The sequence below is a fragment of the Hakea prostrata genome, chromosome 8 (genome assembly GCF_041222555.1).
Source record: "Hakea prostrata isolate BN-2017 chromosome 8, UWA_Hpros_2, whole genome shotgun sequence".
In the NCBI taxonomy this organism is placed as follows: Eukaryota; Viridiplantae; Streptophyta; class Magnoliopsida; order Proteales; family Proteaceae; genus Hakea; species Hakea prostrata.
The window spans coordinates 38,865,047-38,882,726 of record NC_142607.1 but is presented as its reverse complement, the minus strand read 5'-3'; the positions used below and the strand labels follow the sequence as shown (position 1 = coordinate 38,882,726).

Genomic DNA, 17,680 nt, shown 5'->3' with positions numbered 1-17,680 from the left:
TGATAGCCATTAAGGTTCCCTCAATGAAATAAGATGTTATCCCAATGTTGTTCTTACTAATTTGAAATTATAGATGTTCAGCAGTAATTTCTTCATACTTGTTACTGGTGGGAATTAATGGTAATACTCTAAGGGCTCTATCAAGTACCTCTTCCTTTCGTGCAATTGGACGAAGAGGATTTGGGCAGCAGGACCACTTGTATTAAGGACAAAATACCTCAGCCATAACTCTCTCCTGGATCTATGTAACTCCTTACTAATCACTCTTAGTTTGGAAAAGAATACTAAGACTTGGTTCTTCTCTATTTTATAATAACTTGCTACTCTGTATGGTTTGAGAGAAACTCAGTGGTATATAGCAACAATAAACCAAATCCAATAAGGGTCTTAAAGTCTATTTACAAATGGATAAGAGATTAAAAACTAGGTCCATTAGAAATTAACTATCCCTTAAAAAACCGATTCATGGAGAACTGTAACATCAATTTTTTCCAATGCATGATTTCAAATTATCTATGCTAACCAACTTTAATGTGTGCAGGGGTATATAATGAACATCTGTAATGCATCGACTGGAAGCTGGGACATTTTTGGGATACTAAATTCCAATTTTCCAAAACAGGAATACCACACAATGCATCATTGTTCGAAGCAGAAGTATTGGACATACTACAAGGAATCAAGGCCGCAATGGACCGTGGAGTGAAGCTGAACAAAATATGGTGTGACAATGACATCCTGCAATCCAAATTAAAAGGGCTTCAGCACCAAAATCATACTTGACCACTAAGCTTACTACCCATATTGGCAGAAACAGTTTCACATCCCTTGAATGAGGGGTATTATTATTATTGGAAATAAACAAATAGTGGACAGATTTTATAGGGCTAGTGCCACAACAATATAAATCTTGAGATAAGTTCCAACAAGTAATTTTGTGCAAATAAAATTAGCATTGTGGGTATCATTTGGCCAAAAAGAAAGCTAGATATTTCAGCAAATCCATATTCTCTTCAAAATTGATGTTCCAAGGTATCCCACGCTAGTCCCGAGAAGCAATCCTTAATATGGAAGCAAGAGTCATGAAATTCAAAGAAAACAGAGTTATCAGAAGTAAACTTGCTAATAGACAACAAATTATGAGAAGCATATGGAACATGAAGAATCTGAGACAATTGAAAAGGATTTCCAGCAACAGAAATTTTGGAATTACCAACATGCTTTATAAACAAACTTGTGCCATCCCCGATATGAACAAAATCATGACCAAGATATTCTGAAGGGGAACTGGTAGAAGATAAATCAGTTGTTATGTGGTGAGAAGCACCGGAATCTGACAGCCATGGTGTCACACCTTTCGAACCCAAATTTGCAAGATGAAGTTGTGGTGTTGATGAAACAGCAAAGTGTGCCTGAGGCAGTGAATTACCCAAATGCTTTTGAAAGCAGTTCTTAGCTGTATGTCCTTGACGATCACAGAGTTGACAGTAAACTAAGGGACGAAAATTCTTCCAGCTAACCTACCAAAACCCCTACCAAAAGATCTTCCATGAAACCTTTGGGGATAATTATTGCGAAAATTTGCAGGATAATTTACCGTGGGTCTTGAAGTTGCTGATGACCGAGAATCATGCGAAAAGGAGGCTTGAACAACCTGAGCAGTAACATTGTTGGTCAAATCTTGAAGAGCAGAGGCATGCCTGATTTCTTCACAATACAAGAGACCCTGTAAATCTTGAAAACCAATTGAGTTTTCTCGAGTTGTCACAGATGTTACAAACGATTGGTACTATGGACCTAACCCTCCAAGAACAAATAAGACCAACTCAGAATCCGATACAGGAGAAGACGCAAGAGCTTGAGCATCAAATAATTTCTTGATTTTAAGGAGATAATCTGCCATAGAATCCCTGCCTTTCTTGATACTGTGCAATTGTAGACGAAGTTGCATCAAACGAGCTTGAGACGACGAAGCAAAAATAGTGGCTAATGTCGCCCATACAGTAGCAGAGGTTTCTAGGCCAACTATTCGAGAGTGCACCAATTCAGTGAGAGAAGATAGAATCCAGCTTAAGAGAAGCTGATCTTGTTTATACCAGATAAAAAATGCTGAATTTGTCACCAAAGTAGGAGAAGAAGAATCAAGAAACTGCACCGGTCGTGGATGCGAGCCATCAACAAAGCCCATTAAACCAGATGTATTTAACAGAGGAAGAAACTGCGACCGCCATACCAGATAGTTGTCATCGGTAAGTTTGATAGAGAGATAATGATGGATGTTTGCAAATGGTAGAGATGGAGAAGAATCCGAAGATTGCATTTCAGAAGTTGAGGAAGCTAATGGCATCGTGAAACATAGACGAAACCGAGAAACAGATAAAACCTAAAAGAAAACAGTGAAGAACACGTTTATGGGTTCAAGAACCAAAAAGCAAAGATAAAGAGAACACGTTTTTGGGTTCAAGAACAAAAAGGAAAAGTCAGAGAAGGACCGAACAAGGAAATTGATACCATATTACAATAGTCTTTTAGTAGAATGAGTTGATGATCTCAAATGGACCATCTGATACAGCTTTATAAAAAAGAGAGTTTTACATCTTAACAAAACAGAACACGTGTATAACTAACATATGACTTATTTATCTCTAATATTCATCCCTCTCGCGTGAACTCACATTTTGGAAAAGCTTGAGTTACCCTAAATCCCAACTCCATATCCTCATCGAAGGGTCTCCAACATCCCTTGTCAACTTGCTTGTGAAATTGAAGAAGGAGGAAGCTGGAGAAACCACAATAGAAATCGACAAGTCTCAATGAACCGCAAACCTATAATTGACTTTTACATGTACTTTCTATTTTCTAAAACTTAGATTAAAACTCAAATGGGGATAAATATGTTTTTTGTGTTTAAAATTTACGGTGATAGGCACTGGGGCATTAAGGTTCGAAATGTTGCCGACACAAGGGGTGTCGGTGGTGTCGACACCCAGCGAAACCCCGAAATGTGGGCGAATTACCGAAACTCCAAAATGTCGGCGACATTTTGCCGACATCTAAATGGGGTGGGACATGGGAATCAGGAGTCAGCATTGTGGAAGAGACAGAGAGACGGTGCAAAGGCCAGAGAGTGGGAGAGAGATTAGAGGATATAGCGAGACAGAGGGAGAGAGAGACCAGAGTTGTAGGCTTGCAATAGAGGCATCTCTGTCATCAGAGTCGGGAAATGACTTTGAGTCTCTAACGATGGGACTGTGGGAGAGAGACGGTGCAGAGGCTAGAGAGCCTAAGAGCAGGAGAGAGATTAGAGGGCGTAGAAAGACAGAGAAAGAGAAATCAGAGTTGTAGGCTTGCAGAGGCGTTTCTGTTATCAGAGTCAGGGGAGTGAAGGACTCTGACTGCCCTCGTCGACATCGACGATGACATCATCGTCATCATCTATTCTCAGGTGATTCATATCTCTGCCCAAGCTTCTTCTTTGCAGCGGCGACTTGTTGGAGACCAAAGGGAACTCATATTGGCAGCAGAAACACTCAGTTCCGGCATCCAACAGCACCAGCAGCGACTAAACTCATACCGTTGTAAAAAAAATCTTCAATTTTCACTGATTATTTGCTGGTTTTACTGAGATTTTACTGAGATTTTTGGTATCTATCGTTTCGGTGTTTGGTTTTATGTCGTCCACGAAGCGACATGACAATATTGAAATGTCGCTAACATAATGTACCGTCCGCCAGAGACGTCTATTACAGAAAATAAATTTAAAGAGATGTAAATTAATTGTTTATAAATTAAGGGGTATAAAATATAATTTATTCTTTACTTTCCGACAACATATATGATCTATCCAAAAAACTAATTTACAAAAAAGCAAATTTTTTTTTTTGGTAAAACAAAAACAAAATTTGGATAATCTTTTATTCCCAATTCCCAAAAATAATCTAGGAAAGGCTGACAGGTATGGAGTCTATGGACCGCGTGTAGTGTAGGCACGGTAGGGTAAGAAATACCAATTTTCTACTGCCACAGAAAAAAATAATAATAATAAAATAAAATAAAATCGAACAGAGAGGTGATAATCCTGAGAAAGCTATGTGATCGAGAGCCTACAGACATTTCTATCTCGTCCTGGTTTTCTCCCGTTTCAGTTTCATCATCCCTCCCTGCCATGGCTTCTCCTCGCTCCGTTTTTCTTCTCCTACTGAGCTACGTATTCGTATTTGGTTCTGTTTTCTATCCTTCGTCGTCTGCTAGAGTTCTTCCTTCTGGTGCCTCGAAGGTCTCGCTTGCTCTGTACTACGAATCCCTCTGCCCTTACTCTGCCAATTTCATTGTCAATTATCTACCCAAGGTCTTCGACCAGGGACTTATTTCAGTCGTCGATCTCAAACTCTTTCCTTATGGAAACGCCAGACTACAAAGTGACGACAAAATCACCTGCCAGGTCTCTCCATTCGTAACCCTGTTCTCGCTAATTTTACTTGTCACGGTTTCATAGAGCAACGATAATGATTTCTGGGTTTTGAGTTTGTTTAAGGGTTTCTTATTTTAATGATCAAGCTGAGAGGTTTCGGTAGTTACTACCATTCGAAGAAACTCCTGATTTGTTTAGTCGGTAGAGTGTCCGGTCTAAAACTGGCTTCATCTTGGTAAGGGTTTCTTATTTTTCATGTATTTCTTCTTAGGTTTCTGATTTCGAAATCTCCTCTGTCAGCTAATCATTGATTGATAAACCAAAACGAGTTTAACCTAGTCATCCAGAAGAGGCCTGGTATTTCAAAAGGCAGATGTATGAGTCCTGTAAGGATCTCAATGAGATGATCAATACCTCCTTCCATATTTAGATTGGAATAATGAATATATCCATACTTTTGCCAAAGACTGCTCACCACATGAAACCGGCCTCATGTAGGTAGAAATGGTACGGTTGCAAAATTTTAATTGATCCTATGGGTGATGGAATTCCTGAATGGAAATTAACCAGCCTCAGCTCTCACTTTCTTTTCCCATATTTTCAATGCAATAAATGATGAAAGCTTATTAACTTTGATGAGTTGTTCTCTTGAACGCTTGGAAATTTTGCAGCATGGTCCATTTGAGTGCTTGCTGAATACTGTGGAAGCCTGTGCTATCGAAGTCTGGCCTGATCTGGTATGAGTTGTTTTTATATCTGTGTTGTAATTCAGAATGGAAACCATAGCATTGACTTGTGATGTTCATCTCATTCATGCGATGTAAATTGTCTTTCTAAACATTTCGCTCTGGTCAAGTACGTTATATGTGGAATACATGGTTTTGATCTGTTTTGGTTCTTTTTTTTTTTTTTTTTCAATTGTATAGCAGCAAAATTGGATCAATTAAATCCACTAGGCAAATTTGAACTGAATGTTTAATGATTTGTGCCTTGTGCTACTTTTTGGGGAATCGATATTTGAAGCAAGGGTTAGGGTCATTTTCGAGCCCTGTAGTTAGAGATCTTATCCAAACCCAAGAAGTGTCCTGATAGATGACATGTCTTTTTCTTTCTAAGAACCAAACTCAACCTGATCTCATTTTAATTCGGTTGGCTCCATAAATGCAAACAAATAAGGTCACAAATGCCTTTTTCTAAATCAAAGTTAATTAATTGAAGGCTCTTCATGGGGAAGGTTTCCTAGCATTGGAGTCTTCACCATCCAAGTCGTGGCTATCGATATTTTTCTATCTGATGCAAGTGTCATGCATTTTACATGTTACTCTGTTCTTTGTGAACACCATGTTCTTGATTCTACTTCTATACTTCATGTGGATTTTACTTTTTGAATTGGAGGTATATCAGGAAAGTATAAATTTGCATTAGTTAAGTATCGAGATTACAAATTAAATAGATGCATTTTACCTCTGACAGAAGTTAGGGAGTAATTAGGGTTCCTAGATAAATTTGTTTGGTTTCGTTGCTACTTTTACAAGGTACTAACATATGGAAAAAGATGGATATAGGTGAAACTTTGGTCACATAACCATTAGGGTAGTAATAACTATTATACAGTGGTCGAGACTTTTGAGTATATCGTCGGCTAATATTGCATGAAGAAAAGTTTCATTGTCATATTTTGTACATTTTTTAGCAACATATCTTGAACAGTGACATGTTCAATGTCTCTCTCGGGTCTTTCATTCTCATTCTCAACACAACGTATTATGTTACTTTGTAGAGAAGTTGTGTTCTGTTCTCTAGCCTTACTTTTAAACCAAATATATTCAGCATTGAAATCATTTGGAAAGATGAAAGACTTTATTCCAGTTGCATCCTAAAACCTTTTTAACCATGTAAACTTCTGATGCAGAATACACATTTTGCTTTCATTTACTGTGTCGAGAACCTGGTCAAGGAGCGCAGGTACCCTGAGTGGGAATCCTGTTTTGAAAAACTCAAGTTGGACTCAGAGCTCGTTTCAGAGTGTTATACTGGTGGGCAAGGGAAGGAGGTAACCTTTGCCAGTTATTGCCTTCCATTTTTAAGTTTTAATGCATGTCATCGAAGCTACTCTGCTGCTAGCTTGGGAGATAAGATTTGGAAAATTGCATATTTCTGATTGGCTGGTTAGTGGTTACTGTTATGTTCTGTGTCTATGTCTGCTGCTCAAATCATTAATCTCATACGAACAAAACAAAACAGTTGAAGTGATAAGAGCACTCATTGATCACTTGATCGGGCAAAGCTAGAAAGTTGGTTTGGACTTGTTATGCACATAACTGTTGATGACAGGTTTAGCTAATACCTTTTTGGTGGAATAGTGACTTTGATCAAATCTTTTGACGAGGGACACCCGATATTAAAGTCTTGGGAAATATTCTTTTGTTAAAATGTTTCAGTATGCTGGAGGAGCCCACTAACTGCAACTCTTTTCATTTTAAATTCAATATTCAAAATTTTTATAGGAAATTATATGCATAGTATATGCATTGGTTTAATTTATTTGATAATGAATTTTTAAGATACAGTTTTGTTCCCCAAGAAAAATCATGTTTGAACGTTACTTCAAAATATTTGACCAAGTAAATCATTTTTCATTCTTAAGTTCATCATAAATTTTATTGAAGATAATAGTTTATATTTTCTTGTAAATTTATAGGGGGTTGTTTAATGGATTTTTTTTTTTGGTTTTAATTTACAAATGTTGGATTTAAGCTGTTTAGTTGGCTTTTGCAAGCTGGTGAAGGACTATGAGGACCCAATGTCAATATCCTTTACTCCTTGGCTTTCCTTTGAATTACTATGTCATCATTGGTGTTTGCAGATCCCATCTAGCAAATGGGGTGTCTACAGTACAACTGAAGTACAGACGTTCAGTGCATTGTGTATATCGGCCATCCTGAGGTCCTAAAACTTGGTTAATCTTTCGGAATTTCTGTGATGTCATTCTTAAAAAGAGTAACCATTACACATTATTCTAATTGTATCAACTATAAATCTTCAGAACTTTCAATGCTTGTGATTAAGGGTTGCTGAATATTTAAACTTGGAAGCTAGAACTTATTCACGTTGGACATATGCACACAGTGAGACTACCGTGAGTTTTCCGTAGCTAGTCACTGGTGATGTAAGCATTGTTTAAAATATGACAAATAATGAGAGTAGCACCAGTTTGAGATGATCTGTTTTAAAATCATACCCAACATTCTCCTTTTTCACATATTTGATTATAATGACTGCCATCTTATAGTTATGTTGAAACCGGTCTGATATGAATTCAGGAATATTGATTTTCTCCATTGGTTCTGGATTTAAAGTTCTTTTCATTTTGCCCTCTTTTTTCTCCTGGCTTGGTGTGACTGGATTACTGTTTCGTGCAGCTTGAACTTTATTATGCAAATGTAACGGATTCTCTTCAACCTCCTCATAAATATGTGCCTTGGGTTGTTGTTGATGACCAGCCACTCTATGAGGTTAGATCTCTTTGTTCTCAATGCAATATCAAGCAAACCTCTATACAATGTTTTTTTATTTGCATCTGTCCATAAAGTATTATAGTGGTTTGGTACATTTCTTCCATATTATAATGACCATGGAACTTCCTTAATCCCTGTTTTTCTTGAAAAGTGATTCTAGGGATGGAATTTAGACATTGGCTAAAGTCCCTGATGAAAATCTCATTTCTTCTGTAGGACTATGAAAACTTCATAACCTACATTTGCAAGGCTTACAAAGGCAATCCCGAACCCTTGGCTTGCAGTTCACTACCCCGTCAGGTTATCTCAGAAGAGAAAGCAAAAGTTTGCTATGCAGAGGAGATAACCGAAATATCGAGTTTATACTCGTCGGCACAAAAATTAGAAAAAAGTGAACATCAGGTACTTCTTGCAGGTGCCTGATTATGGGTTCTTCCATGTATAAGCTATTGTGAATTTGATCTTATCTTTTATGCTTGATCATTATGGGCCACCTGAAATAGCTTATGTATGGTTGGGAAAATGAAAAATGAAAACAAATGCATCACTGCATACTTGTAGCCACTCTTCTATGCTCATCCTGTTAGGTCAAGGCTTGGATGATGATGGTGATGTTGTAGTAACTATTAAGGTTTGAAAGACCTGGGTGGTTCCTAATCTCTATGGATGTACTTACAAGTTACAATCTGTTCATCAGAAGTGTGTATGTATATGTGGTGAATTAGTTACAGTTCTCTCTCGAGCTAGTCTAACCTTTAAAACTATAAAAACCGTGATTCAGATTGGCCACGTGTTAAAATGACTAGTCTACTAGTCTGTTTCATTAAGAAAAATTTAAAAAGGTGATTATAAAAAGAACCTCTTCAGAGGGTTGCCTCTGCCAACAGTCATATGGAAATGTATCAATACTCTTTCGTTTTTCTGGTCAAGAGGTATCAATGCTCTTTATTGTGAATAAATAGAAATTTGCAATTATTTCCTAACTCATGACAGCATAGGCATAGAACTTTTCTTGAAGGAAAAATTGGGGTTAAATTTTTTTCATTTGGAGTTAGGATTTGCTACTAACGGAGCAAGGGGAATATAGCCCTCCGCCATGAATTAGCGAGAGCCTTAAGCCTCAAAGGTGATCCTTCACCGTATGTGCGGTGGGGATCTGTCCCTCTGCTCCCCTGATTAGGGTATTCAAACTCCATCACATAATTACTTATGTAGCATGGCACGTTGAAGGGTCAATATTGGAAATGTTTCAGATAATGGCGTTGGGGTTTGCATTTGAAAAAAGATTTTGCTTTCAAAATTAATGTTGGATTAAAATTTGCCATGTCGTTTTTTTTTGCCAAAAAAAAGCAGCAATTATATTAAATGAAAAAGTTTAGGTCAAACGACCTATACAAAAGAGTGGATTCCACAATAAACAAATGTGGTATACCCTCACCAAGATCTGTCTAGAAATAATCTGCAAGCACCCTTAGCAAGGAAATCAGCAAAGTCATTGTCAATTCTAAGAATATTAACTAAAAGAAACCTTAGGAAAGAAAGAACAACGCTTCAAAATATCTACTACTAAATTGAGACACATCCAATCTAAAAATGAGTGGAGACCCTGGAGAGCACTAACAACAGGTAAACAGTCTGAATGAATATGCAAATCAACCGCTCCTAAAGAGGAGCCCAGAATAATGTCATCTCTAATTGCTTCAAGTTCAACTAAAGTTTTTTTTTTTTTTTTTTTTTGTACAAAGGCGTTTTTTATATATAGGGATAGGGATAGGGATATTACATATGCCGCCGGTAGGAGTTGAACCCATGACCTCTCCACTGAGAAGTCAGGTTCCTAACCATCCTACTACTCTTCCATTGGCAAGTTCAACTAAAGTTGCTGAAACACTATGACCACATTTGCTTTGAGCCGTTACAAAACCAACATTATAGCCCACATGATGCACCCTTTTACCTCATTTGTGTGAAGAACTATCCCATGATACATCAACGAAAATTTGAAAAAGAACAAGTTCTTCATAAACGATATGACTAGGCCTTGGATAAGGATCCCTATGAGCCCTTTGAAATTCTATAATGTGAAATTGTATATCTGTACATAGATAAGAGAATGTAGTCATTGTATGAATTATGGAGGCATCAATTCCTCTACAATGTGCGGCATTCCTAATCCATATACACCAAGCTAAGACATTCCACATCTAATATGGTTTACCCGTTTAATGGTCTAAAAAGGATATCAGAACACCTGCTCACTACATTTACTTCTTAGAGCGTTGATAACCTCTCCGTTGGAAAGAGAAAATTGTGGTTCCTTGATTTTGAATCGCGTAGTAGCTGGTAGAACCCATCTGTAAATATCAAAAGTAAAAGTCCCTCATTATGTGGTTGAAAATTGGTGGGGGATTGTATTTGGTTGACTGTGAATGATAATATAGTAAGTTTGAATGCATTTAACATATAAGCCCGTCTAGCTCAGTTGGTAGAGCGCAAGGCTCTTAACCTTGTGGTCGTGGGTTCGAGCCCCACGGTGGGCGTATATTTTTTGAATCTTTTTCTTTTTTTTTTTTTTTTTTTTTTTTTTTTTTTTTTTTGCATTGTTGGTAGGATTCACATTCTCTATAATTCCTTTCCCTGCAATTCCCTACAACTTTCCTCTTAGGATTGTGCCATGTGGCATTTAAGTAATTCAACAGTTATCCAATTCAAACTAAATTTGAGTTTTATTTAAATCCACCCATAAATTTGAATTTTATTTAAACTCTAATTTATTGGGTGACCATTAGATTACTTAAATGCCACATGACACAATCTTAAGAGGGAATTGTAGGGAATTGCAAGGAAAGGAATTACAGAGAATCCAATTCCTTTCCCTGCAATTTTCCTCTTAGGATTGTGCCATGTGGCATTTAAGTAATTCAACAGTTATCCAATTCAAACTAAATTTGAGTTTTTTTTAAATCCACCCATAAATTTGAATTTTATTTAAACTCTAGTTTATTGGGTGACCATTGGATTACTTAAATGCCACATGATACAATCTTAAGAAGGAATTGTAGGGAATTGCAGGGAAAGGAATTACAGAGGATGTGAATCTTTGTTGATAGGATTCACATTCTCTGGTAATTCATTTCCTGCAATTCCCTACAATTTCCTCTTAGGATTGTGCCATGTGGCATTTAAGTAATTCAACGGTTACCCAATTCAAACTAAATTTGAGTTTTATTTAAATCCACCCATAAATTTGAATTTTATTTAGACTCTAGTTTATTGGGTGACTATTGGATTACTTAAATGCCACATGACACAATCTTAAGAGGAATTGTAGGGAATTGCAAGGAAAGGAATTACAGAGGATGTGAATCCTTGTTGATATGGGTGAGTATGTATCTCTTGTTCGAGCTTTTTCGTTGTTGGATTCGTTTGATTAATGTTAGACAAACAGTCAGAGTAGTCAGAGGTTGTGATGATTCTAGGGGTTGATAAGGAGAACGGCAATACTGATATTAATAAGAAGGGTTTCAAAGAAGAAATTGAAGCTTGCAAGGAGAGGTACAAGGTTTTTGTTTAATCTCCACCCGTCCAGCAAAGTGAAGTTTGCTTTCACAAACGAGTTAGGGATATAAGGGAAGAATAAAAATTTGAAGCAAAAAAATTGGATCTTAGGTCAAAATCTACTTGGGCAAAATTGAGACGAGATGTGCAAAATGTGCAAGCTCTTCAATACTAGGTATAAAAGTAACTTAAGATGGGCACAAATTGTCTATCTCAGTCAAAACATACGAGATGAACTGGGATTTCGACCAAAATTTAGTACTTTTTTTTCTTCCTATCAACCCACTTGTATTGATTTTCTTGGAAATCGAGAGAATTATTTAAAGGTCTTTGTTAACTTTCAATGAGTTTGGTGGAGAGAAGCAAAAAAACATTATTTCCCCTCATCTCAAAATCATGTTTATTGTGCACTCTATATTGTACTTGCTAACTTTAGCATGCATATATGTTATGATTATACATTATCAAAAAAAAAAAAAAAAAAAAAAAAAGCTGTGATTATATTTGTTTTATGCATATGTCTTTGTGTGTGAGTCGATTTATTTTTAGCAACCAATAAAATTTTGGCAATTAAATGTAATACCTATAAAATGTTTGGGGTGGGAGAGTGAGAGACAAGTTTCCTTGATAATGTCTAGTAATGTGGTAGTTTTACTTTCCCATTCCAAGCTATTTTAAAACCCTATAAATTTGATGGAATTTTGTGAAAAAATTTGAAAAAGTAAAAAGTAGAACCCACCACTATTACTTTTCCACAAAATCTTTTTCTTTTCTCTCCCTCACCCCACTATACAGGGGACTCACATATTTTTTTTTTCACCCATTTTTTTTCCACTTGACCTTTGCAAACAAACGCAGGTGTGTTCTCTTCTCTATTTAAAATCTATTTAGGCTGCATTTGTTTGCTAGAATAAAGGTGGGGTGGAAAAAATCTTGAAAATAGTGCAGATTTCTTACTTTTCTCTTAAATCCCAAAATGACTTTTCTCTTAAATCCCAAAATGATAGATTGTTTAGTTCCTTGGGGTGGAAAAGTGAGAGACATCAAGGAAACTTGTCTGCTGATATGGCAGGTCAACTTTCGCATCCAAAGCCATTTTAAAACCCTACATATTTGGTGGGATTTTGTGAGAAAGTCGAGAAAAATAAAAAGTGGGACCCACCACTATTAATTTTCCACGAAACCCTTTCTTTTCCTTTTACTACAGATGGGACTCACATGTTTTTTTTTTTCCACTTTTTTTTTTTTTTTCACCCCACTTTTACTAACAAACTCAGCTTATTATCCTCGGACCTCGGACAAATGTACTTCAAGCTCGTTTCGGTAAACAGCCCGAATTGGGGTTGGAGAAGCATTTGTTTCAGACAGAATGGCCCATCTCCGGTCGCTTGGATTACGGGTCTTGTCCACATGTTTTTCATGTTAAATTTCGATTTCATCACCTTGTCGGGTTGGTCTAATTGACCTTAATTTTTTAAAACTCCAAACCGGTTCTGAGTTGAAAGTTAAAATCGGTTGGAAACCGCTGTTTTACTTCCATATTTTCCACGTCTCAGGCTGCGTGGCAGACATGTTCCGTCTGATATATTTTTGTTGGTTATATTCTGGTAGAGCAGAAACCAACCATTTTTCTTACCAGATATAAACAAATCTAACTTTGTGATTTACGTCCTTCATGAACTTCATGTGTTCACACTTCCAAATTCGTCTCTCATCACTGACTTGGTCTTCCTTCTCAATCTCAACTTCATAAAAAAGAAAGTGCTTCGTGGATTTCGAATCTTGGTTCCACTTTTTATCAAATCCTTGATGAGATTTCAAAGTCAATTCTTTGTTTTCTTTTTCTTGATTTCTATGTGTGTTTCTAGCTCTTCATGTATTCTTTGAGGAAGGATGGAACCGTCGATACAGAGCATCCTGAAGGAAAGAAAATACCCATTTTTCTTTGCTTTCTTTGTTCTGCTACTCTGTTTTTCTGTTCTTTTCCTCACCAACAACCATTATACTCACTTACCCGTCATTGATATCCAGAATTCACATGCCATCTCTTCGCCTCCCAATAATGCTTCGAACCCATTTCCTCTTCTTCCCTCAAGCCCCAACAGGAAAGAGAAAACCCGAGATGGGGTGACAGTTCCTTCTCCTCCTGATCGGACTTCCGGTGGTGGTGCAGGATTGAATTTATTGACCTGGGAGCTCTGTAAGGGGTATGTTGCTGTCGATTACATACCCTGTCTTGATAACATGAAGGCTATAAAGGCGTTGAAGACGAGAAAGCACATGGAACACAGGGAACGCCATTGCCCGAGTCCCAGCCCCCGGTGTTTGATTCCTCTTCCTCAGAATTACAAGATACCCATTCCGTGGCCGAAGAGTAGGGATATGGTGAGAATGATACTTTTTTGGTAAGGGTCTTGGTGTCTGTATGCCATTGTTTTGGTCTTGCTCTTCTGTTCATAGTCTTTTAAAAGTAATTCAGTAAAGTTATTGTAGTGGATTATTTTTGTGGAAGATGCTTTGGATTTTAACAAATCGTGGCTTTTAAATTATCAAACCTGCAAATTTAGCCTCTCTTGCCTGGTTTCTTAAAGAAGTTGAGAATAGAATTAGTGCTTATGCACCCCAATTTGGATAATTAGATGGACATATTCAGATCCAGCTTACAATTTTGAGAGTGGATGGATTAATGCGATGTTAATCAAGTAGAAACTGTAAAGGCTATAAATATGGCATGGTCTTGGAGAGAGGAACGAGAAAGGGATCTCAGTTTTAGATTTTTCTGTGGCTTTAATTTATCTGTTAGAAATACCTACTTTGAAAAGAGAGATGAACATTTATTTACTTAAAAAAGTGAGAATTGCTCTAGCCAAATAAATTCCTTCCTAACTAGAAGGGCTGATAGGAGGGTGGACATCGATGCAATGATTTGGTTACTCCATTTTGATCAAGGGGCCACGAGTTTGAACTTTGGAAACAATCTTTTTGTAAAGCAAGGGCAAGGCTATGTAAATTATGACGCTCCCCAGATGCCACAGTGAATTAGGCATTGCCCTTTTCTGTAACGGCTGATAATTTGTTATATAAGGATCATAAGGATATAAGGGGAAGCCCCAACCACTCAGCATAGGTTAGTAGTCATGGATTTATGCTTCATTTCACAACATTGTCAGAAATGGGAGCTTATTTACCATATGTAGTGGAGTATAAGTGGGGATACCTTGAATTTATTTATTGTTAAGTGACAAAATAAGAAAAGTAGGATTTTGAAAAGTACACTAGTTTCACAATATGAAACAAGATGATGGCTTGTATTAAGCAGGTGGCTAAAGATGCTAGGGGGGAATGAAAGGAAAATGTCATTCCTCTAGGAATACTTGGTGGTGGAACAATGAGGTTTAACTGTTTAAGAAGTCATTCTTCATTAAGATTAAGAAAGCTAGTTTAAGGCATGACAAATGACTGAAGGAATACAAATCTGGCAGAAATGAAGTTGTGAAGAATGTGGAGAAAGCAAGAGCGAAGAAATAAGGAGATATTTATAACAATCTAAACATAAAGGAAAGGGAAAAAACTGCCTATTATTAGCTAAAATGAGGAACAGAAAACTAGATAGTTTTGCCATGTTAGAGTTGTTTGCAAAACCTGCAAAACCAGAATCTTGCAACCAGACCTAAGTCAAAGATAAAAAGGAAGAAAATAAGAGAAATGATGGAGTTCAAGAGAGCAGGTTAATATTCTTGTATAGAACTCTAAGGCTCTTTCATCTTACATAGACTCCTAACTTTGACATTGAAAGGAGCCTCTCTTCACCCAACATTTATATGGATGCTCCCACCTAACATGGACAATGAAGGTCACCTCCCTTTGCTGACAACCGAGGTTCCTTTAACATTGTTGTAGGTAGGTACATTCATACTTCAAAAGGGAAACTTAGGAGGACCGAACCAAACAGGGCCAAACCTAAATCCATTAGGATGGGATATGACTTAGGAACTTAACAATATTTATCAAAATGAAGATGGGAGGTGCTAATGAGGGATAAAGACACTAATGAGAGATGAAAATATTATTTTTATTATAATATTTACAGAAACTTCGAGTGATAGTGGCCCTGATAACTGCATTAATTATCAAGACACTATATGCCATAGGAATATACAAAGACGTAGGATTTTTGAAGTTTAAAGTAGCTTAAGAAAGATGAAGCTATGCAAGGAACAATGTTCAGATGGGTCATACTATAATTGTGAAGAGCTTAGGAATCATGATTTATTTTGGCTAACTGTATTGTTTAACAAGATTACAAGCAAAAGAAAAATGCTACGTGGATGGAGGAGAAGTATCATGGGCCGGTTTATAAAAATAAAAGTGATACCTGAAGCTGTAAAAAGTATAAAAGCATAAAGCTAGTGAATCATATCTGAAATTATGGGAGAGGATCATTGTTACATACATCATATGAGGACTGCTATTTTGAGGAACCAATTTGGTTTTATACATGGACTATTTACTTAGGAGGCTTATGAAAGCTTAGGGTTTGTAGAAGGTTCTCCTTTGGTCTTTATTGACCCAGAAAAAGCATATGATAAAGACCTTGGAGAGTTCTTCAGGTGTGTAACAGAGAAGAGAACCATTTCATGTGACTCTCTGAAAATTATTAAACATATGCGTGATGGCATGGTTATTAGTGTGGCAACCATGGATGTCAAGACAGTGAATTCCTAGTTACAATTTGGTGGCATCAAGGATCAACTATAAGCCCTTATCTGTTTTAGTGGATGAAAGCAAGGAATTAACGCTAAGTTAGAGTTAATGGAGATCAATGCTTTAATCAAATAGGTTTTAAGTAGAACAGAGATGAACTATATGTGATGTTTACACTAAGATAGATAATGAGATGGAGAAAATTGGTCAGACGGAGATTCCATAAAGTGTTTATTTTGGTATCTAGGTTGACTAATAAATAAATAAGGTGATATAGAGGATGATGTTTTAGATAGGATCTAGATAGAATGGATGAGGTGGAGAGTGCGTTTGGAGTGTTGTGTGATAGACATATTACCTACGAGATGAAATGAAATTTTTACAGGATACTCATGAGGCCAGCTATCATGTATGGTGCGGAATGTTGGACAATTAAGTAGTGTACCGAATCAAAGAAGGAGATGTTAAGATGGATGCAAGGCAAAATTGGGAAGGATATAGTAAAAATGACCATGTTAGGGTTGATGTTGAAGTAACCATAACACATGATAAGCTAAAAAAAGTTGTGGAGGTGGCATGGCCATGTTCAACGGAGGCCATGGAATGCTTCAGTGTAGAGGAGTAATCCGATAAAATATCTAGCAGCATTTCTAAAATAACCACAGGAGAATGGTGAGGAAAGACTTGCACAACTTAGGCCTTGTGTCAAATATGACCTTGAGAGTGGGTTGGAGGGTAAGGATCCATGTAGTGGACCACATCTTGATGTAGAACCTGTGCTAGACCGAAACAGCTACGGACCAACTTAACCATGTCAAATCAGGCTGGTCTTCTAGAAGAACCGAAAAGGCTAAAACACTGTTTGCGTGAATAATAATATGAACAGCCTTAAAGGACTATTAATATGAACAGTGTAACAACCCTTTTTTGGCCTTGAAGGACTATTATGTAAAGACTTTATGAAGCCCAAAAGTAGATCATGTGAAGATCTTTTGTGAGACTGCAGGCTGAAGACTAAAGACCTTTTAAAAGTTGCTAAATGTTATTTTCTTATTTTTCTAATTCTTTTAGTTATTAAAATCATTAGAAATTTCTGTTTCTGTTGTTGCTGAGAGTCTTAGCTAAAGAACTCAGCACAGTGGTTTCTATTTTCTCAATTAGCAGTTTGTTATTTTTCTTTAAGAGTCTATGCTCTCTTTCATTCTCTCTCTATCTATATCTATATATCATAAAAAACACAGACTTTATGAAGTTGATTAATAAAGTTTTGCTTTGTGTTATTCTCTTGTCTCTTCCTTGAGTGATAAGAAGGGTGAAGACCTTGCTCTATAGATCTAAATGCCTAGGGTGAGGAACCTAGCTGAGAGCTGAACCAGCTTTATCTCTTTTCTCTTCTTCTCTTCTTCAAGGGTTTAAGTTGCTGCTGTGTTGAACTATTGCTGTCCTTCAATTATATCTTGATCTAGCCTCTACAATCTGATTTGGCCAT

At 36.9% G+C, this 17,680-nt stretch overlaps 2 protein-coding genes and 1 non-coding gene across 3 annotated transcripts in view; all 3 read left to right on the top strand.

The window, feature by feature from the left end:
- The first annotated feature begins 4,084 nt into the window (after window positions 1-4,084).
- On the top strand, window positions 4,085-8,657 carry LOC149007807 (gamma-interferon-responsive lysosomal thiol protein-like). The gene is made up of 5 exons (XM_089166456.1): window positions 4,085-4,441; window positions 5,083-5,148; window positions 6,324-6,464; window positions 7,834-7,926; window positions 8,146-8,657. The coding sequence occupies exons 1-5, from the start codon at window positions 4,166-4,168 to the stop codon at window positions 8,350-8,352; spliced, it is 783 nt and encodes a 260-aa protein (XP_089022582.1). The 5' UTR covers window positions 4,085-4,165; the 3' UTR covers window positions 8,353-8,657.
- A 1,739-nt stretch (window positions 8,658-10,396) lies between these two features.
- On the top strand, window positions 10,397-10,469 carry TRNAK-CUU (transfer RNA lysine (anticodon CUU)). The gene has a single exon. It is a non-coding gene; the product is annotated as a tRNA-Lys (tRNA).
- Window positions 10,470-13,093: 2,624 nt separating this feature from the next.
- LOC149007805 (putative methyltransferase PMT23) overlaps window positions 13,094-17,680 on the top strand; it is a 31,943-nt gene continuing 27,356 nt past the window's right edge. Inside the window, exon 1 of the mRNA XM_089165588.1 lies at window positions 13,094-13,872. Coding sequence (XP_089021714.1) covers window positions 13,381-13,872 — 492 coding nt within the window. The 5' untranslated portion in view covers window positions 13,094-13,380. The remainder of the gene's footprint in view (window positions 13,873-17,680) is intronic.